This window comes from Oncorhynchus tshawytscha, unplaced genomic scaffold, assembly GCF_018296145.1.
Source record: "Oncorhynchus tshawytscha isolate Ot180627B unplaced genomic scaffold, Otsh_v2.0 Un_scaffold_13173_pilon_pilon, whole genome shotgun sequence".
Classification (NCBI taxonomy): Eukaryota; Metazoa; Chordata; class Actinopteri; order Salmoniformes; family Salmonidae; genus Oncorhynchus; species Oncorhynchus tshawytscha.
This window is the reverse complement of record NW_024609816.1, coordinates 211026-231006: the sequence shown is the minus strand read 5'-3', so window position 1 is coordinate 231006 and position 19981 is coordinate 211026. Positions and strand designations below refer to the sequence as shown.

The window sequence follows — 19981 nt, the reverse complement described above, 5'->3', positions numbered from 1 at the left end:
GCTTACCGCCCAAATAGGTCCACAGACGATGCAATCTCAACCACACTGCACACTGCCCTAACCCATCTGGACAAGAGGAATACCTATGTGAGAATGCTGTTCATCGACTACAGCTCGGCATTCAACACCATAGTACCCTCCAAGCTCGTCATCAAGCTCGAGACCCTGGGTCTCGACCCCGCCCTGTGCAACTGGGTACTGGACTTCCTGACGGGCCGCCCCCAGGTGGTGAGGGTAGGCAACAACATCTCCTCCCCGCTGATCCTCAACACTGGGGCCCCACAAGGGTGCGTTCTGAGCCCTCTCCTGTACTCCCTGTTCACCCACGACTGCGTGGCCATGCACGCCTCCAACTCAATCATCAAGTTTGCGGACGACACAACAGTGGTAGGCTTGATTACCAACAACGACGAGACGGCCTACAGGGAGGAGGTGAGGGCCCTCGGAGTGTGGTGTCAGGAAAATAACCTCACACTCAACGTCAACAAAACTAAGGAGATGATTGTGGACTTCAGGAAACAGCAGAGGGAACACCCCCATCCACATCGATGGAACAGTAGTGGAGAGGGTAGCAAGTTTTAAGTTCCTCGGCATACACATCACAGACAAACTGAATTGGTCCACTCACACAGACAGCATCGTGAGGAAGGCGCAGCAGCGCCTCTTCAACCTCAGGAGGCTGAAGAAATTCGGCTTGTCACCAAAAGCACTCACAAACTTCTACAGATGCACAATCGAGAGCATCCTGGCGGGCTGTATCACCGCCTGGTATGGCAACTGCACCGCCCTCAACCGTAAGGCTCTCCAGAGGGTAGTGAGGTCTGCACAACGCATCACCGGGGGCAAACTACCTGCCCTCCAGGACACCTACACCACCCGATGCTACAGGAAGGCCATAAAGATCATCAAGGACATCAACCACCCGAGCCACTGCCTGTTCACCCCGCTGCCATCCAGAAGGCGAGGTCAGTACAGGTGCATCAAAGCTGGGACCGAGAGACTGAAAAACAGCTTCTATCTCAAGGCCATCAGACTGTTAAACAGCCACCACTAACATTGAGTGGCTACTGCCAACACACTGTCAATGACACTGACTCTACTCCAGCCACTTTAATCATGGGAATCGATGGGAAATTATGTAAATATATCACTAGCTACTTTAAACAATGCTACCTTATATAATGTTACTTACCCTACATTGTTCATCTCATATGCATACGTTGATACTGTACTCTATATCATCGACTGCATCCTTATGTAATACATGTATCACTAGCCACTTTAACTATGCCACTTGGTTTACATACTTATCTCATATGTATATACTGTACTCGATATCATCTACTGTATCTTGCCTATGCTGCTCTGTACCATCACTCATTCATATATCCTTATGTACATATTCTTTATCCCCTTACACTGTGTATGACAGTAGTTTTTTTTGGAATTGTTAGTTAGATTACTTGCTCGTTATTACTGCATTGTCGGAACTAGAAGCACAAGCATTTCGCTACACTCGCATTAACATCTGCTAACCATGTGTATGTGACAAATAAAATTTGATTTGATTTGATCCTTTTGTCAACTTTATTGCAAATCTAACTTCCTGTGATTAAACAGAGCGTGCAATGAAGTAACTTTAAAATATTATTTTTACTTGGCAAGTTGAACCCTACAGGCCACGGCAGAATTCTGTACGGCACAACATTGAGGAACTTTCAGCTAGATATACAGCCTCTTAAAGAAGAAGTTACAGGTCTGTGAGAGCCAGAAATCTTGCTTGTTTGTAGGTGACCAAATACTTATTTTCCACCATAATTTGCAAATAAATTAATTAAAAATCCTACAATGTGATTTTCTCATTTTGTCTGTCATAGTTGAAGTGTACCTATGATGAAAATTACAGGCCTCTCTCATCTTTTTAAGTGGGAGAACTTGCACAATTGGTGGCTGACTAAATATTTTTTTGCCCCACTGTATATTATGTAGAACAGACATCCCTCCCTGTCATATAGAGTAAGGAATCTTGTTAACTCTATTCATTGCATTTCCATCTGCAACATTCAGTATGTTGCATACTTGCACTCTTCCGATCACAACCCACGTCGGAAGCCTGTTTTCTACATAGAGCATTGGCTACTGCTCTACCTTGGCTAGATCACAGACCAAGGCTTTCTGGTAGATTGTTCCAATGAGAAGCTTTCCTCCATAGGGAGCTGCTACAGAGGATCCTATGAGCACACTGCCATCATCAGCATAGACCTGGGTCACCACTGGCTTCTCAGAGTGGATGTCTTTAATCTGAATCACCTGTGAAAACAATATCATGAAATGTAGATGTATACCAGACAGTGAGCATTACAGAAAGACACCCACCCCAGGTCCAGTCCAAGTACACTTTAAGTCCACTCCAAGTCCACTCAATGTCCACTCCAAGTCCACTCTAAGTCCACTCCAAGCCCAGTCCATGTCCACTCCAAGTCCACTCTAAGACCACTTTAAGTCCAGTCCATGTCCACCCCAAATCCTCCCCAAGTCCACTCTAAGTCCACTCTAAAACCACTTTAAGTCCACTCTAAGTCCACTCTAAGTCCACTTTAAGTCCACCCTAAGTCCACTCTAAGTCCACTCTAAGACCACTTTAAGTCCACTCTAAGACCACTTTAAGTCCACTCTAAGACCACTTTAAGTCCAGTCCATATCCACTCTAAGTCTATTGCGCTGGTGTGTTTCCTCTCGTACAGTAGTTGGAATGTACTGTAGTCCAGCAGCTTTTACCTATAGCATAGTAGAGGCGTGAACATGTGAAAACAATGTTGGTGTATAGTACAGAGATACACTGCTGGTATATGATCCAGAAAGCAGTTCACTCAGGAAGTTTCAATAGCACACGGCAGGTGTACGAACCTCAGATCCAGGAAGATCCTCAGGATCATTTCGAAATAGTTTCCAGCCATTAGGGTGACAACCTATCCACAAGTCGCCAGTCTCAGGGTCAACATAAATGTTGTCAACAAGAGAGCCCACTTCCACGACCTGGTGACAAAGAATAATATCACGTAAGCTTTAAAAATAAAGAGAGTCACACACTCTATATATATAAACTCCCAGTAATTTATTGGGTAAAACACCTAACGTTTCGGCATCACTGTGCCTTCTTCAGGGCGCCTGAGAGCAGAGGGTGCCTGAGAGCAGAGGGTGCCTTCTTCAGGGTGCTTTCTTCAGGACACAGTGAATGCCAAAACATTTTTTTTTTTTACCCAATAAATTACTGGGAGTTTATATATATTTGGTGTGCGACTCTATATTTTTAGACAGTTTATTCGCCGTTAGTCAGCACCTCTACACTAAATAATTTTCTTTGGGTGTGCGCCAGCTCATGCTTTTTAAAATAATAATATCATGAAATGAGTTTTAAAGAGCCTATTCTGGATTCAGATACACAAGCAATGGGAGAGAATAAACACATCAGATTTAGGCTTTCAACAGAGCAGCATGTTTCAATAGTCCATTTGACTATTTACCAGGTGTAAAACAAATCTGCCATTCCTTATATTTTACCTTCACTGGGGCCAAACCATTGCTTTCCAGTCGCTCCAAAACATGTATGTTGTGGTCAAATAAGTCAGCCACATATATGTGCCTACATGAAAACATAAATAGTTATATGTTACATAACATCACATTAGTTACATCAACAGACCTTATCATGTCAACATGTGATATCCACTCTATAATCAAACACGTAACAGGTTTGACTGCCCATATGGACAGGATTATTGAACTGTGTGTACACAGGACAGTACTCAAAGCGCTTTGAAATTCTTTATGTCATTATTTTTTTAATTGTAATTTTATCAGACACCCTTATACAGAGCGACTTACAGTAGTGAGTGCATACATTTGAGTACTTTATTCTTTTAAAAAAATGTCATACTGGTCACCAATGGGAATCAAACCCACAACCCTGGCGCCATGCTCAACTGAGCTACACGGGACTGAACTACACGGGACTGAATACTTGAATAGCGCTATAGAAGTTGAATACATTATTAATCTAATTATTGTACCTTTTGTCAGGTGAGATGTTGATGCCATTGGCCATGTAGAATCCCTCAGCCACTACTTTGACCTCTTCTGGGCTGTAATACACAACGTTAGACCAGGGCTGAGCCAGAAGTACCTCCAGAGTATTCAGAGTGCCTCCACTGAAATAGTGATCGTTGGTGGCATAGAAGCTCTCCACTCCCACAGCCACAATGTCATTCACACTAAGAGAAAACCACAGATCAACATAAAACACGATTTACTCTAAATGGCATATTAAAGAACTGTTGGATGCATAACAACATGACAAAACAAAAATGAGCACTAGTTTGTGCTCAGTTCAAATATCCCTAATTTCTCCAAACTCTCAGTCTTGAGAGTAGCCAAGTTTAGGAGGATAGGCTACATTTCCATATTGTTACCATGTAATTGACACTTTTAGCCCTGCTGTAATATGAAACTCTACCGACAATCTAGGTAACAAACCAAATTGGTTTGAAGCAATGACATGACTTTAGCTCTTGCATACCTGTGAAGGAATTCATGCTTTATGGTTTTCACATAGACAAGGGAGTGGTCCTCCTCAACAAACAGAAAGATCTCCACTTGTGTTTTTTGTTGAGGGTGATTGACCACAAACAGGTACACTGAGTTATCTGGAAAGTGGAGAAAAGATTCAGCTCAATCAATTGATCCGTCTTGTGTTTTTGACAGTTCTCTTTTCACACAAGAGAAGATTGGGAAGAGCAGCAGATGCATTTCAAAACCTGTTTGCGTCCCAAAATGGCACCCTATTCCCCATATAGCGCACTACTTTTGACCAGAGCCCTATAGGGAATAGTGTGCCATTTGTGACACAGATGATGGGTTTTATTTACCCGTCTCATCTGTGTATACACTGATTCCATGTGGATTGAAGGAGTCCAGGTCAAAGCCTCTCCCCATGCGGAGCTCCACTGGTTTCATCCTAGAATCTTCACTCATATCAAGGGTGTACATCTTTCCAGGGTCATCTGAATAGGATGGCAATACAGGATCCTTCAAGCCCTAGTAATTCCAATAATATTAAGATTAATATTAGGATATGTTGATAGCCTAATACATTTATTTACGAATACATTTTTTATGTTGCATGTTTCATATAGGGCCAAGTCAATGTTGTAACTCACAGTGCTAATAATAGCATGTCCATTGGGAAGTATTGTGAGGTCCTCTGATCCGTACTCTGTCAGAAATCAAATCACATGTGTTCAGATATGGCTTTACAGGCAAATAACGTTGTACAGTTACTTCATATAATACCATTAAACCTGTGGCATAGAGCTTATGGAAAGGCATGCCTTTTATATCCATGCCAGCACTGTTAAAGTTCCCAATGTCCTGTACATTCATGTGTACTGTACGTACCAAGGCTTTTGATTGGATGGCAGTTTGGGAGGTGGGTTTGGACAAGCTTTCTGGAAGCAAGAGTCCTTTTCCTGCAACATGTATAATAAGGTTCATAGTTACATCCTTCCAATGGTTCAAACTCCAGAATAACACTGCAATTTTAACACTGTAGTTATGACTTAGGGCATTTTTATGTGTCTATGTACAAACAATCATAAATATAGCCTAGTCAGCTATCAGATTTGCTTGGCGCACAGCATTGCTGTTTGTCAACAACATGTAGTGACCCTCAATCTCTAAATTCAGAAAAGTGAAAATAACCCAAACCATTATTACTCAGTAATAAAGCACTGGCTAATAAAGGAAAGCTAAATAGAAAAACAGGTTAGTTGGCTTATATTGCTTGCTGTCAACAAAACAACTTTTTGAGGTTGCTAGCAAAAACACTAAATTGGCTAGCTAGCTACTATAACAGCTAGCATGCAATTTTATTCCAGCTAAAAAAGCTACAACTACATAAACACAGCCTACCTTAAGTTAATAATTCTCTCTCCAAGAAATGCTGATAAAGCAGCAACAAAAAATGCTATGACAACCAGCTTCCCCATTTTGAATAATTAGATAGTAGTAAATTGAGCAACTTTCGAGATAACTTCACACGTTCTGTTGAAGACCTGCCAGTCTCCGCCCCGCCCAGAGGCGACCCCTGTCTCCCGCAGACACTCACTGAGCGGCAACAATGCAACTGTAGTTAATGTTAACACGAGCAGTGGCTGATGTCAAATGTTGCCACTGAATGTGTGCGATGTGCATTCCAATGTTGTGTATAAACTCTGGATGCCTAAACAGGGAGCGCTTTATTGAAGCCATCTTGGTATTCATTCTCCGTTGTACTTTTTATTTTGGTAGCTATAGAAATGCATGTATTAATGTCTACATTCGTTTGTGACATGTTTATTCTATTCCAGACACCTTCATACATACTTTTAAATAATATGTGAGCTAAACATACAAATACAAAATGAAAAATATATTAAAACATTTCCATAGTTGTTTTTTAGTACCGTTACTGTCCACACTACAAGAAAAATATACAGAAATACATGCAATTTTTTCCTTGAAACATTGAATTGAAATACTGTAGAATTCCATTCATTCCTATGGAGGACTGCTCCCACTGGGGAGTGCTAATATGGTGGCTTCAAAGCCTCTCAATGGCCAATAGGAGAGGGTCAGCAATCCAGGGCTTAGATACATTATTAGTGCATACACTGTACTGATGTCAGTGATATAGTAGACTTTCCCTTGGTACCAGAATATTACCTTACATTATAGGCTATTCAATCAATTACAGACTCTCCCCCCAGAACCAATAGAACATATTTTAGGACAATAGTGAATTTGATTTTAAAATCTCAATCTGCACATGAACAGCTGAAATCACTCATAGAACAGAATACAACATATCCTGTTATCAATGCAGTAGTGGAAATCAATAATAATATATCCTGTTATCAATGCAGTAGTGGAAATCAATAATAATATATCCTGGTATCAATGCAGTAGGAAGGTGGCGATAGGTCACCATGCAACAATGCTCAATGTATAATACTGTTGTGTGGGAAACATTTTGGTGCTTTTTTCCTTGAGACAAATAAAATGCAGAGTAACCCAATTAATTAACCCTTCTTGAACTTGAACACCAAAGTACTCATTCTCAGTTAAATCTGTTTGCAAGGTCCAAACTATTTGATATTTTACAAATTCCATGGCATTAGTGCCAGTGCATTTAAGCTTCAGTGGCGCAGTGGTCTAAGGCACTGCCTCTCAGTGCTAGAGGCGTCACTACAGACCCTGGTTTGATCCCGGGCTGTATCACAACCGGCCGTGATCGGGAGTCCCATAGGGTGGCGCACAATTGGCACTGCGTCATCCGGGTTAGGGGAGGGTTTGGCTGGGGTAGGCAGTCATTGCAAATAAGAATTTGTTCTTAACTGCCTAGCCTAGTTAAATAAAGGTTAAATAAAATAGAAAACATTTGTTGTTTAGACTCCATTACATAATACGTTAGGCTGGGCTAGTTGAAATAAATTAATCTGTCTGTTGCTTTTACACCAATCTAACCATGCATATATTTCCCAGGGTTTCACAGCATCAATGTCTGTACATTTCATAGAAAGAACAGAAAACATACAATGATAAAGGACTATTCATATTTGCCTGTTTAAAATTGTTTATTTATGAAGTCGATTTTTTTGCAAGTGATAAGACTCCTCCCAAAATAAAAACAAAAAGTTACAAAATTGCCTATGTATTCAAAATCATGTGTAAGAGACCGCATTAAAAAACAAACATGTATACAGAAGTAAAAGTAACACCAAATTGCCAAACTATTGACCCTGTGATAGTCAGCATTTGGTGCATGCAACCTAACAGTTACTGTAGAGTATCTACAGATGTCCAATCCAAGTACGATAGCTTCTAACAACTTCAAAACACCGGTAACTCCTGCACTTAACAGTAGTGTGTGAGCAACTATCCAGCACTGCCAAGTGGGTGCTACATCAGAGAATCCTGTCTCGTTTTGTGAAGTTGTCTACAGGTTCAGTGTATTGCAACAGCAGGAATCCCCAAACAAACTGTTTCAAGCTAGACTGTATATTTGGGACATACAAAATAAATGTTATTATCCATTCTCCTCTTCTTCATCATGTCTACATTGTATTAGAATTCCTAGACCAAATCATCCAAACAGGTGTGACAAATAAAAAATGATGTCAAGTCCAGATCTCAAAATATAACTGAACAGGGAAAAGCAATTTCAACATCTTTTCTCCGTCATTCTTCTCAACGTAATAAAAACGAAACCCACTGGCCAGGCCAACACATAGTAGAGAGTGGGGTGGGCTGAACCGACCCACGGGCCCACACAAACATAGGTGAGGAGGTCCCATGAGGAGGTGGTGGTTTCAGGGCTTTGCTCCGGTGGCTGATGGGAGGTGGAGGTTTCAGGGCTGTCCCCGGCAGCCGCTGGGAGGAGGTGGTGGAGGGTTCAGGGCTGTGCCCCGGCAGCCGCTGGGAGGAGGGGGTGGAGGTTTCAGGGCTGTGCCCCGGCAGCCGCTGGGAGGAGGTGGTGGAGGGTTCAGGGCTGTGCCCGGCAGCCGCTGGGAGGAGGGGGTGGAGGTTTCAGGGCTGTTCCCCGGCAGCCGCTGGGAGGAGGGGGTGGAGATTTCAGGGCTGTGCCCCGGGAGCCTCTGGGAGGAGGGGGTGGAGGTTTCAGGGCTGTGCCCCGGGAGCCTCTGGGAGGAGGGGGTGGAGGTTTCAGGGCTGTGCCCGGGAGCCTCTGGGAGGAGGGGGGGTGGAGGTTTCAGGGCTGTGCCCCGGGAGCCTCTGGGAGGAGGGGGTGGAGGTTTCAGGGCTGTGCCCCGGGAGCCTCTGGGAGGAGGGGGTGGAGGTTTCAGGGCTGTGCCCCGGGAGCCTCTGGGAGGAGGGGGTGGAGGTTTCAGGGCTGTGCCCCGGCCACTGGGACTTGTGGGGCCAGAGTGTTGGGGGCAGAAATGACAGGTGATCCAGCGTTGTTAGCCAGTGCCTTTGTGGAGGTGATACCTAGAAGAGATAGTGGACACATTCTCACCAATGACTTCTACTGTCAGTACACTTATTGACAGGAAGTGATCTATGGTCAGGAGTAGGGCTGTGGCGGTCACGAAATCAGCCGGTGATTGTCAAGCTGTTGGTCTCACGGTAATTGACCATTAATTAACAAACACATTTAGCATCTTCTGGCTTCCACACATAGCCTTCAGACCACTGATGCAGATGTTAGGGACATTTACATTGTAAAAAGTCTAATAAATATAGCCTACATCATCACAATAAATCCATGATTTAAAGCCAGGTAGGCTGGCTGGCATGAAAATGTTGTAAATAAATGTTGTAAATATAAACAATGTGCTTAATATTAGGAAAGTTGAGAAATAAAGTAGACCTAGTCTATAGAAAGCTGACGGGATCCTCCTCTATTTAGTAGAGGCCATCACTTTGTTTTCTCGCACAATTGCATAGCCTATAGAAATGTTGCGCACCATGAGCTCATGGGCTCCCATGAAATGTTTAATTAGATTTTCGATTACATTTGCATTGATGTCAGAGTGTTTAGAGGGACAATAGAGTCCGGAGTACCAGGCAGTTAGCAAGTTTGGTAGGCTACTAATGACCAGCAGCAGCATCAGAGCTTGGAGAAGTCTAATTACTTTGACTAAGCGGGGTCATGTGGAATTTGACTGCCTTCATGACTCGTGACTGCCGGTAATATGATCACTGCAACAGCCCTAGTCAGGATTACTCACCATAGATCACAAATATCACCATAGATCACAAATAAAACACTGGTGTTGGGAAACCATTCAAACAATATACAAAGTGTAATGATAACAGCACATCTTCCCAGGGAGTGGCACCCTATACCCTAAATAGTGCACTACTTTTGATAGGGCCCAATGGCACCTTATACCCTAAATAGTGCACTACTTTTGACCAAAGCCCAAAGACCAAAATGCAGTGTTGGATGACTTACCTGCCATCATACTGGAAGAGCTGACTGGAGTGGAGCTGGTAACTATTCCTCCAGGAGTGCTATGATACCAACACTGATCAGGAGTGCATGCAATCAGATATCCTAGATCATCCACCCAACTATGATAGCAACACTTTAACTCAATCCACCGACAGCTATGATAGTCTGGCATCCACCGAGCTATGATACCAACACAATCCACCGAGCTATGATAGCAACACTCATTAACCCAATCCACCGACAGCTATGATACAATCAGATATCTCATTAACACAATCCAGCTATGATCCAACACTCATTAACACAATCCAACAGCTATGATAGCAACACTCATTAACCCAATCCACCGACAGCTATGATACCAACACTCATTAACACAATCCACCGACAGCTATGATAGCAACACTCAACCCAATCCACCGACAGCTATGATACCAACACAATCCACCGACAGCTATGATAGCAACACTCATTAACACAATCCACCGACAGCTATGATAGCAACACTCATTAACACAATCCACCGACAGCTATGATAGCAACACTCATTAACCCAATCCACCGAAAGCTATGATACCAACACTCATTAACACAATCCACCGACAGCTATGATAGCAACACTCATTAACCCAATCCACCGACAGCTATGATACCAACACTCATTAACACAATCCACCGACAGCTATGATACCAACCCAATCCACCGACAGCTATGATACCAACACAATCCACCGACAGCTATGATAGCAACACAATCCACCGACAGCTATGATACCCACTCATTAACACAATCCACCGACAGCTATGATACCAACACAATCCACCGACAGCTATGATACCAACACTCATTAACACAATCCACCGACAGCTATGATACAACACTCAAACCCAATCCACCGACAGCTATGATACCAACACAATCCACCGACAGCTATGATACCAACACAATCCACCGACAGCTATGATACCAACACCGAATACCAACACAATCCACCGACAGCTATGATACCAACACAATATGATAATGATACCAACACAATCCACCGACAGCTATGATACCAACACAATCCACCGACAGCTATGATACCAACACAATCCACCGACAGCTATGATCCAACACAATCCACAGCTATGATACCAACACAATCCACCGAACACAATCCACCGACAGCTATGATACCAACACAATCCACCACCGCAGCTATGATACCACACAATCCACCTATGACAGCTATGATACCAACACAATCCACCGACAGCTATGATACAACACAATCCACCGACAGCTATGATACCAACACAATCCACCGCAACACACAATCCACCGACAGCTATGATAGCAACACAATCCACCGACAGCTATGATACAACACAATCCACCGACAGCTATGATAGCAACACAATCCACCGACAGCTATGATACCAACACAATCCACCGACAGCTATGATACCAACACAATCCACTATGATACAACACAATCCACCGACAGCTATGATACCAACACAATCCACCGCAGCTATGATACAACACAATCCACCGACAGCTATGATACAACACAATCCACAGCTATGACAGCACAATCCACCGACAGCTATGAGCAACACTCATTACACCCAATCCAACACAATCCACCGACAGCTATGATAGCAACACTCATTAACACAATCCACCAACAACTATGATAGCAACACTCATTAACACAATCCACCAACAACTATGATACCAACACTCATTAACACAATCCACCGACAGCTATGATAGCAACACTCAAACTCTCTGACGTCAAGAACAGACTGGTTATGTCTTCTTTTTTCCCCCAAAACACTTGAGCGTGTCATCTCTGACCTAGTTCTCCCATGTCACCCGGTTCCTCCACACATGCCACTGGCTTCCAGTCGAAGCTGGCATCATCTCCAAGACCCTGATGCTTGCCTACGCAGCAGCAAGAGGAACTGTCCTTCCCTACCATCAGGCTTATTTGAAAACCCTACATCCAACCCGAGTCCTCCGTTCCACCACCTCTGGTCTATTGGCCTGCTTGGTGAGACGACAACACATCTTAAGATGAATGCACTAATTGTATGTCGCTGTGGATAAGAGCATCGGCTAAAGGGCTAAAATGTATACTGTAGTCACATGAACTCCTCTGAAGAAACTGTAAATATCTGTTAAAAAGCCTTCTGCTTCAATGTGTTCAATGGCTGCAAGAGAATCCACTGAATATGAACCATTTTTTAGCAAGTACTTTAAAAAAAAGTGTATTGTATTGAGGCATAATTTAGCACCATAATCTTAAGATCAAGCGAGGGTTCTAGCACTTAAACATTCAGTTAGGCGTCTTATGCAGCAGGCCTATATGTAGAAGTCTGAGTGGAGGCGGAGGGGAAACTCACAGAAGTATGGGTGTTCCATGGCCTCCCGGGCTGTGAGGCGAGCGTTGTGGTCGTAACGCAGCAGCTTGTCCAGGAAGTCCAGAGCCTCGGTGCTCACCAGGTGCTGGTTCTCACTGTGCACAAACCTCTCCCACCTCTTACGGGAGTGTCTGGAGAATGGACCAGGAGAGAGAGGTCAATACATCAAATCAAGTCAACATTCATTCAGAGTGTAGATTCACAAAGTTCTCTCAAAACACTTTACAAAGAAGTTTGGGGGAAAAGGGAGACAAAAAAGTCATATTAATAGATGGAAAGAGACTGGTGGCCAAATGGACTGTACCCATGAGTACTCTGTTAAATTGTCATGTCTGAGGGGCTTTCGCCGTTCAACTCTTTCTGTTAAATGGGTCAATATATTGGGCATTATTAACCTGAATTACTCAAGGCAGGGGTCAAGTATAAATGGATAAATACACATTCACATTGTGTATTTGGACCATTTAGTAATACATTCTGAAGCCCAGTTCTGTTGAAGTAATCTGACGATAAAATGTTGGATATTCTTACCTGCCCAGAATGTCATTAAACCGTGGGTCTAGTTCAATGTTGTACTTGTCGATGTAGTCATACAAGTCCTCTGTGCCGAGGACTTTAGCAATCCGTACGAGCTGTAATACAGAAACAGAACGTTTTAGAGGGAAGACAAACGAAAACAAAAGCCTAAGGCCTAAATCTGGAATTCAACTGGCAGTCAAGTAAGAGGGCTAGAAGTATGCACTAAATATCAACCATCAGCCTTGTTGTAAAGACTGTCGTCTTATCATGATCAACACATTGTTTGAGGGTTGTTCATCAGCACTGAGAGACTCAATTCTTCTCACCTGATTGTAGACAAACCAAAACACTTACTTGTAATCCTACAGAAAGTTGCAATTCAACTGGCAGTCAACTAAGAGAGCAACAAGACATCAACTTGATAGCTCAAATCAGTGCTGTTGTAGTAGAGACTGGTGCACCAGGATTCAATATCAAGACAATGTGAACAGCACCATGAGAGACAATTCTACCTGGTCGTAGTTGTCGTGTCCATGGAAGAAAGGCTCCTTCCTGAAGATCATGCTGGCCAACATACAGCCCAAACTCCACATGTCTAAACTGTAGTCATACATCTGACATAAAGAGAGAGGGGGGGGTGAGCGCTGTGCTTAAAACAACAATGACTACATTACTGTATCAACTTACACCTACATTATTATAACTACATTAACAACATGCTACTATAGATTTGTGGCCAACTAGAATAGTTAGTTTCATGTTTATAACTAGTCTTGTCAGACTGTATTGAGTGGTCTCACCTGGTAGTCTACCAGCAGCTCAGGTCCTTTGAAGTAGCGCGAGGCCACTCTCACATTGTACTCCTGGTTAGGGTGGTAGAACTCTGCCAAGCCCCAGTCGATCAGGCGGAGCTACAAGAGAATAGTTGCTTGTTTTTTTAGTTAATAAGTTCTAATTCTGAGTTCTAGTTCTATGACAATATTAATACACAGGTCTTATATAGAGCTTTTCTAAAAACCCAAAGACACTTTACAATAAGCAACAATAAGGAAACAAAAATGTCTAACAAACTGGGCTGGTTAATTATGGTAGTGATCCAAGCTATAGTAACAGAATGAATGAAAGGAGGAGACTGAATCCATACCTTTCTGTGTTCATGATCAATCATCACATTGTGTGGCTTGACATCTCTGTGCATGATCCCCATACTGTGACAGTAGTCAAGGGCCTGAGAAGAAACAATTAGGTCATGGTTTAAGCTAACAGTAGTCTAAATGCGAGATGTATCATTGGGATCTGAGATTTGATTTATTAGGATCCCCGTTTAGTCGACGTCAATGGAGACAGTTAGTCTTACTGGGGTCCGACATAACAACAGGCTTTACAGACAAAATACATATATTTAAAAACATTAACATGTAGTGTGTGTGCATCTATCAGTTACACACACGTCAGTACATACACACACCAAGTAGGTCACATGTCAGTACATACACACACCAAGTAGGTCACATGTCAGTACATACACACACCAAGTAGGTCACATGTCAGTACATACACACAACAAGTAGGTCACATGTCAGTACATACACACAACAAGTAGGTCACATGTCAGTACATACACACAACAAGTAGGTCACATGGGGGAGAGGCGTTGTGCAGTGAGGTGTGTGTTTTTTGAAACCATCCCTTACCTTCAAGATTTCAAACATGTAGAACCGTATGTCGAAGTCTGATAAAGTTTGATACAGTTGCTGAAATACAGAGAAAAAAAATGTATCAAAATGAGATGGCTGGACATTGGTTCAGAATGTGAGGTTTATTAGAATTCTGTACAGACAGATGAACATGGTCTCTCTCCTCACCTTGAAATCAGTGTTGTTGACATGCTCAAAAACCAGCGCGGGAGTTCGAGACTGAGAAGACATAAGAAAAGGCATGAGGAACTACAATAACTACAATCATTCACTCAACCAGAACACACAAAAATACATTTGAAAAAAAGAAGAAGAAGAATCGGGATGGTAAAACATTTTCAATGTAAACTCAAATGATTAAAACCAGGTAGAAAGTAGAAAAGTGATATTTTAAAATAAGACCATCTTTGACAACTAACAACCACCAAAATAAAAACTAGACAGGGAGAATTAAAAAATAAAATAAAAATGACATGGCATTGATTTTATTTTAATGTTTGAGTCTCTCAGATAGCATAAGAACAAGGCATAAGCCATGGCAAAATGTGGAGAATTACAGGAAATTAGCTTTAAAACTGCACATCTTCTCACAGCCGTTTCAGAAATGTGTTGAATTGCAGGAAATTTGCTTTAAAACTGCAATTGTTCTCTCCGCCCAATGACAAAATAGGTAGCATTGCAGGAAATTAGCTTTAAATCTAGTGATGCACCGATATGACATTTTTGGCAGATATCCGATATTTTCCTCGTCAAAAAAAAAAAACAATACCGATAACCGATATTTAAAATTTTAGCGGCCTTTTAAGCATTCTAGTACAGTTAAATAGTTAACACACACACGGACGCAGTGTTGTTCATTCGTTTCATTCTCAACCAGGATTTCTTAGGAACTCCTTTTTTGTCTTTGCGTGTCAAATAAGCTTGTTGACCAATCTGGACCTGAATATGACTGCACGTCAAATAATAATTTAACGCGTTCATTAATTATTTTGTGTCACAAGGGATTCATCAATACGTATGCTATGATGCTGGTAAAGTTGTCTCGCGCACCTATGGTGCTGGTCATGAAAAAAAAAGCTAGCTAGCTCATGGATGCAAACAATGTAATTATTTCCCAAAAACATAGCAAAACGACATCATGTTTCAGTAGCTACCGTTAGCTAGCTAACTATATAGCTACGTGTCATCATCTAAAATAAGAACTGTCTGATAAATTAAGGTTATTTGATTAATGGTGGTCAGACCAATCTATGTGAAGCTAGCCACAATAAGGATTAGCCACACTAGTGAACTTTGTGGTTAGCCTTCAAAATAAAAGTATGGTATAATTATATTTGTATTCATTTGCATCACAGTCAATGACATACTTTTATTTTGAAAGGCAAAGCGCAAATTCCACCATTGTGCCTAATCCGTATTGTGGCTAGCTTCACTACACATAAGCTGCTCCGGTCAAGCCTCACTAGCCAGATGAAGCTAGCTGGCTGCTTCGGTAGGGCAACATCTGAAAAATAGAGCAATTGGTAGTGTGTACCGGTGCTCGACCAGTCGCCGAAAGCCAATATAACCCACGACAGAGATCAGTTGGATTGTCAAGGGCAATTCATTCCATTATCTTGGCTTTAATGGATTTTGCATTTGAGTTGTCTCGCTGAAATGTTCTTACTCATTCATATGACCGCTGGACTTGTTGACTGCTCGATCCACACAGCACACATTGTGGGCTAGGTTAGGAATGCTGTGTTGCACGTGTAGCGCAACATTTTACATGGCGTCATTACGTCATGTACCTACGTTATATAGGTATGCATGTCAGCTTTGACACCGGTTTTTAACATCTGCTTTAATCTAGACATCGGGCCGATACCAGCGTTGGCATTTTTAGCTAATATTGGCCGATTCCGATATGTTCACTGATATCTCGTGCATCCCCATTTAAAACAGCAACATTTTGTCTCTGCGGCTAAGAGGGCCTCTAAACCGGCGCCATTGGCCACGCCCCGCTAACTTTGCCACAGCTGCTGAAAAAAATCCTAGGGGAAACTCTGGATGGAGGTAGCTGAATATGAACCACATTGTTTCTGCTTAGTGATTGAGCAACAGCCATTGTAAAAAAAGGCACACAAAAAACGAGCATGTGCTTGTGTTATGATTTACACTTTACTAGGACAGACTTATAGAAATTAGGATCATGAGCTCCACTCACCACAGGATCCTTGACGATATCTAAAAGTGAGATGATGTTGGGACCGCCTCGCAAGTTTTCTAGAATCTTGATTTCTCTCTTGATTTTCTTCTTTTTGACTGGCTATCAACAAACATAACAAAATACCATCAGGACTTCATACAGTACGTCTCTTTGGCGAGGAGCGAAATTTGAGTCAGGGGATAAAATGCCAATACTAAAATCAATTATAATTAATATGGTACCAACCTTGAGTATTTTGACAACAACCTTCTCATTGTTGGTGATATTTATGGCTTCAAACACCTCACTGTATTTGCCTCGTCCTAGTTTGCGCACCAGCTGGTAGTCATCTTGGTTCCTACATAGTCAAGAGAATTGGCAAGCAATGTGATGGCGTGACAATTTCAGCTGGGTAACACCAACTAGAATCTAACACACATATCAGAACATGCAACAGAAAACAATGTGTTCAGCTTTGAACCACACATGCACTACGTACCCCCATTCCACCACATGGGACTCGTAGTCCCAGTACTCCCGAGGCCTCTGTGTGTTTACATCAGGGTAAACTCGAGAGCGGCTTGGGACAGAGCCGGACATATTATACACAGGTTGTTCTCTGAATCACCTGGGACATAGAAAATAGACACACCTATTATAATAAAAACAAACATGATAGGGGTGGTGTATGTGAGTCCACATCGCACTTTAATGTCATTTTTTGCCCCCCCCCCGAAGGACAAAAACAAACTTTGCTTTTACAGCTTTTTACAGTAGTTACATAGCAAAACATAAAATAATTTGATATACTTTACATCTAGATAGACAGTACTTATACATTATAAATTGTGTTTTAGTCATAACTATTATATAACATGAGCTTTTAAACCCACCCCTCAGCTACTCTCGGTTCATCCCACCTCTCTCGGTTCATCCCACCTATCTCCCTAACCCCACCCCTCAGCTACTTTCAGTCCATCCCACCTATCTCCCTAACCCCACCCCTCAGCTACTCTCAGTCCATCCCACCTATCTCCGTAAACCCCCCTCTGATGATTTCCATGTGCCATTTGTCAACTGTGCTGTTTCTAATAAATTCTGAACCTATCTAATCGATATCAAGGAAGATCCATATATAAGAAATATCTATAACCATAGATGGAGAATTACGTGACTGATTGAAAGTAATGTAGACTAATGAATCATTCTGTTTGGCATACTGTTGGCATCAGGTATTTGACTGCTGTCTCACTTGACTTGGCACAGTAGGCCTATAAGTGTGATTGATCACTGTGTGAATGATTGATCACCATGTGAATGGTACCTTGGAGGTTTCCTCCAAGCTGCAGGTGACAGGTGGGGTCGCTGCAGAGCTGATGCTACGTTGGTTTGGTAGAGGCTGCAGGATAAAACACACAACAAGATGTTAGTTGGCTAGCTACATATTTTAGTCAGGTAGCCATCATGATATGGGCAGGTTTCCCAGACACAATTTAAGACCCGTCTTAGACTAAAAAGCCTGCTACATGGAAATTAATTAAGTACAGGACTAAGCTTATTCTGTGTTTTGGAAATCGCTGATATACTGGTCAAAAAAATGTAAGATAATAGTTTGCTAAAATCAACAAACCTGATTGTTGTAGTTGTTAAGGAGGACATCCAACCAGTCTAATCAGGGGGCACCGGGCTCAGTAGAGTCATCACTAGGATTCCCACTGTCATATGCCCTGTTGAAAGACATACATGTGATTGATTTAGTACAATACTTGGCCAAAGAGTCTCGACTCAACCTCTGACTTAACTCAAAAACCTGTCACTGCTTACGAGCTTTATTTCTATGGTATTGTTTACCAGTCTGTCAAGTGTCAACAATGCTGAAAATCATTCACTGTATGATGAAACCGATCAGAAACATCTGTGGTGCACAAAGCAGTTTCATTATGATAACCAGTGTCCGGCTGGGACCCACACGGTTTAATAATATGTGGTGAAACTCCCTTGAGACAGTCACACGCGCACGAGCCATGGCCTGCACATGTAGCCAACTAGCTCGCGCTGGCTGCTTCCATGATGAACTGCACCGCACCAAAAGCCGGATGGGAATACTAGGGTAGCTAGCTAACTAACAAGCAAATGTTATCTATAGTTATATTCACGAAACATGAATTGCTGGGCAGGTATTAATCTATAAATGTTAGTAAATCAGTAAATAGTATTAGCTGACGTACATACGTTGAAGATTGTTAGCTACCACAAGCCAGAAAATATTATTTGTTTTCAGAAGAAAAAAAGTGACAACGGAGTGCATTAGCGAGGCAACTGGCTGACAACGCCTTAGCTAACATTCTGTGGGCTACCTTGATAGCTAATGGTAGTAAAGCTAAACATACTTATGTATGCTTTAAGAGTATTTGTCTTATATGCAATAACATGCAAAGTTGACTCAAAGCAATGGCCATCTCACGTAGGTAAATGAGCTAACGTGTATTACCTCTCGACGTTGTTGGGACATCAATATGGCGATGCTTGGTTTAGCGGCAATGTGCACCTCCATTCCTGTGAGGGGCGCTGTGCTTTCTTTTTGTGGAAAATGGGAGAGAGAAAACACGAGGCTGTACTTTTCTGAAAACCCTTACTGACACCTAGTGGTTAAATGGGAGAACCTCTGTGTCACAATTCAATCCTAATTATGTTATACATATGATATATCTATTTTTCACAGTGCGCCACATGCCAGAAGTTTCGACATTAGATGGGTGGTGTATTCGAGTCCATATCCACATCGTACTTTTAATTTATTTTTGGGGGGGGCCAAAAATACATTACATACACATTATACATTGTCCCACTTTGAAGGACAAAAACAAACTTTGTTTTTACAGCTTTTTCTTTTGTTGTTACATGTAAATCACACACACACATTTTGTACAGTAGTTACACAGCAAACATAAAGTAATTCGATATTTTGATATACATTACATCTAGATAGATAGTACTTATTCATTTTTAAAAATATAGTCATAACTATTATAGAACATAACCCCAGCACTCAGCTACTTTCAGTCCATCCCACCTCTCCGTTAACCTCCCTCTTGTGATTTACATGTGTAATATATTTGTGCTGTTTCACATACATTCTGAACCTATCTAATC

At 42.0% G+C, this 19981-nt stretch overlaps 2 protein-coding genes across 2 annotated transcripts; both read right to left on the bottom strand.

Annotated features, from left to right (window-relative positions):
* Nucleotides 1–1875: 1875 nt before the first annotated feature.
* On the bottom strand, nt 1876–6153 carry LOC112225380 (serum paraoxonase/arylesterase 2-like). Its single transcript, XM_024389313.2, has 9 exons — nt 5968–6153; nt 5455–5525; nt 5217–5272; nt 4926–5094; nt 4577–4703; nt 4071–4271; nt 3562–3643; nt 2908–3036; nt 1876–2310 (listed from the first exon to the last, which is right to left on the bottom strand). Exons 1-9 carry the CDS (start codon nt 6042–6044, stop codon nt 2137–2139), a joined length of 1086 nt encoding a protein of 361 aa, XP_024245081.2. The 5' UTR covers nt 6045–6153; the 3' UTR covers nt 1876–2136.
* Nucleotides 6154–11770: 5617 nt separating this feature from the next.
* On the bottom strand, nt 11771–19405 carry LOC112225386 (casein kinase II subunit alpha). The gene is made up of 13 exons (XM_042318778.1): nt 19320–19405; nt 18459–18555; nt 18153–18227; nt 17328–17456; nt 17075–17186; nt 16847–16948; nt 14809–14859; nt 14638–14697; nt 14088–14171; nt 13744–13854; nt 13456–13557; nt 12956–13056; nt 11771–12555 (listed from the first exon to the last, which is right to left on the bottom strand). The coding sequence occupies exons 4-13, from the start codon at nt 17426–17428 to the stop codon at nt 12366–12368; spliced, it is 1014 nt and encodes a 337-aa protein (XP_042174712.1). The 5' UTR covers nt 17429–17456; nt 18153–18227; nt 18459–18555; nt 19320–19405; the 3' UTR covers nt 11771–12365.
* Nucleotides 19406–19981: the final 576 nt, after the last annotated feature.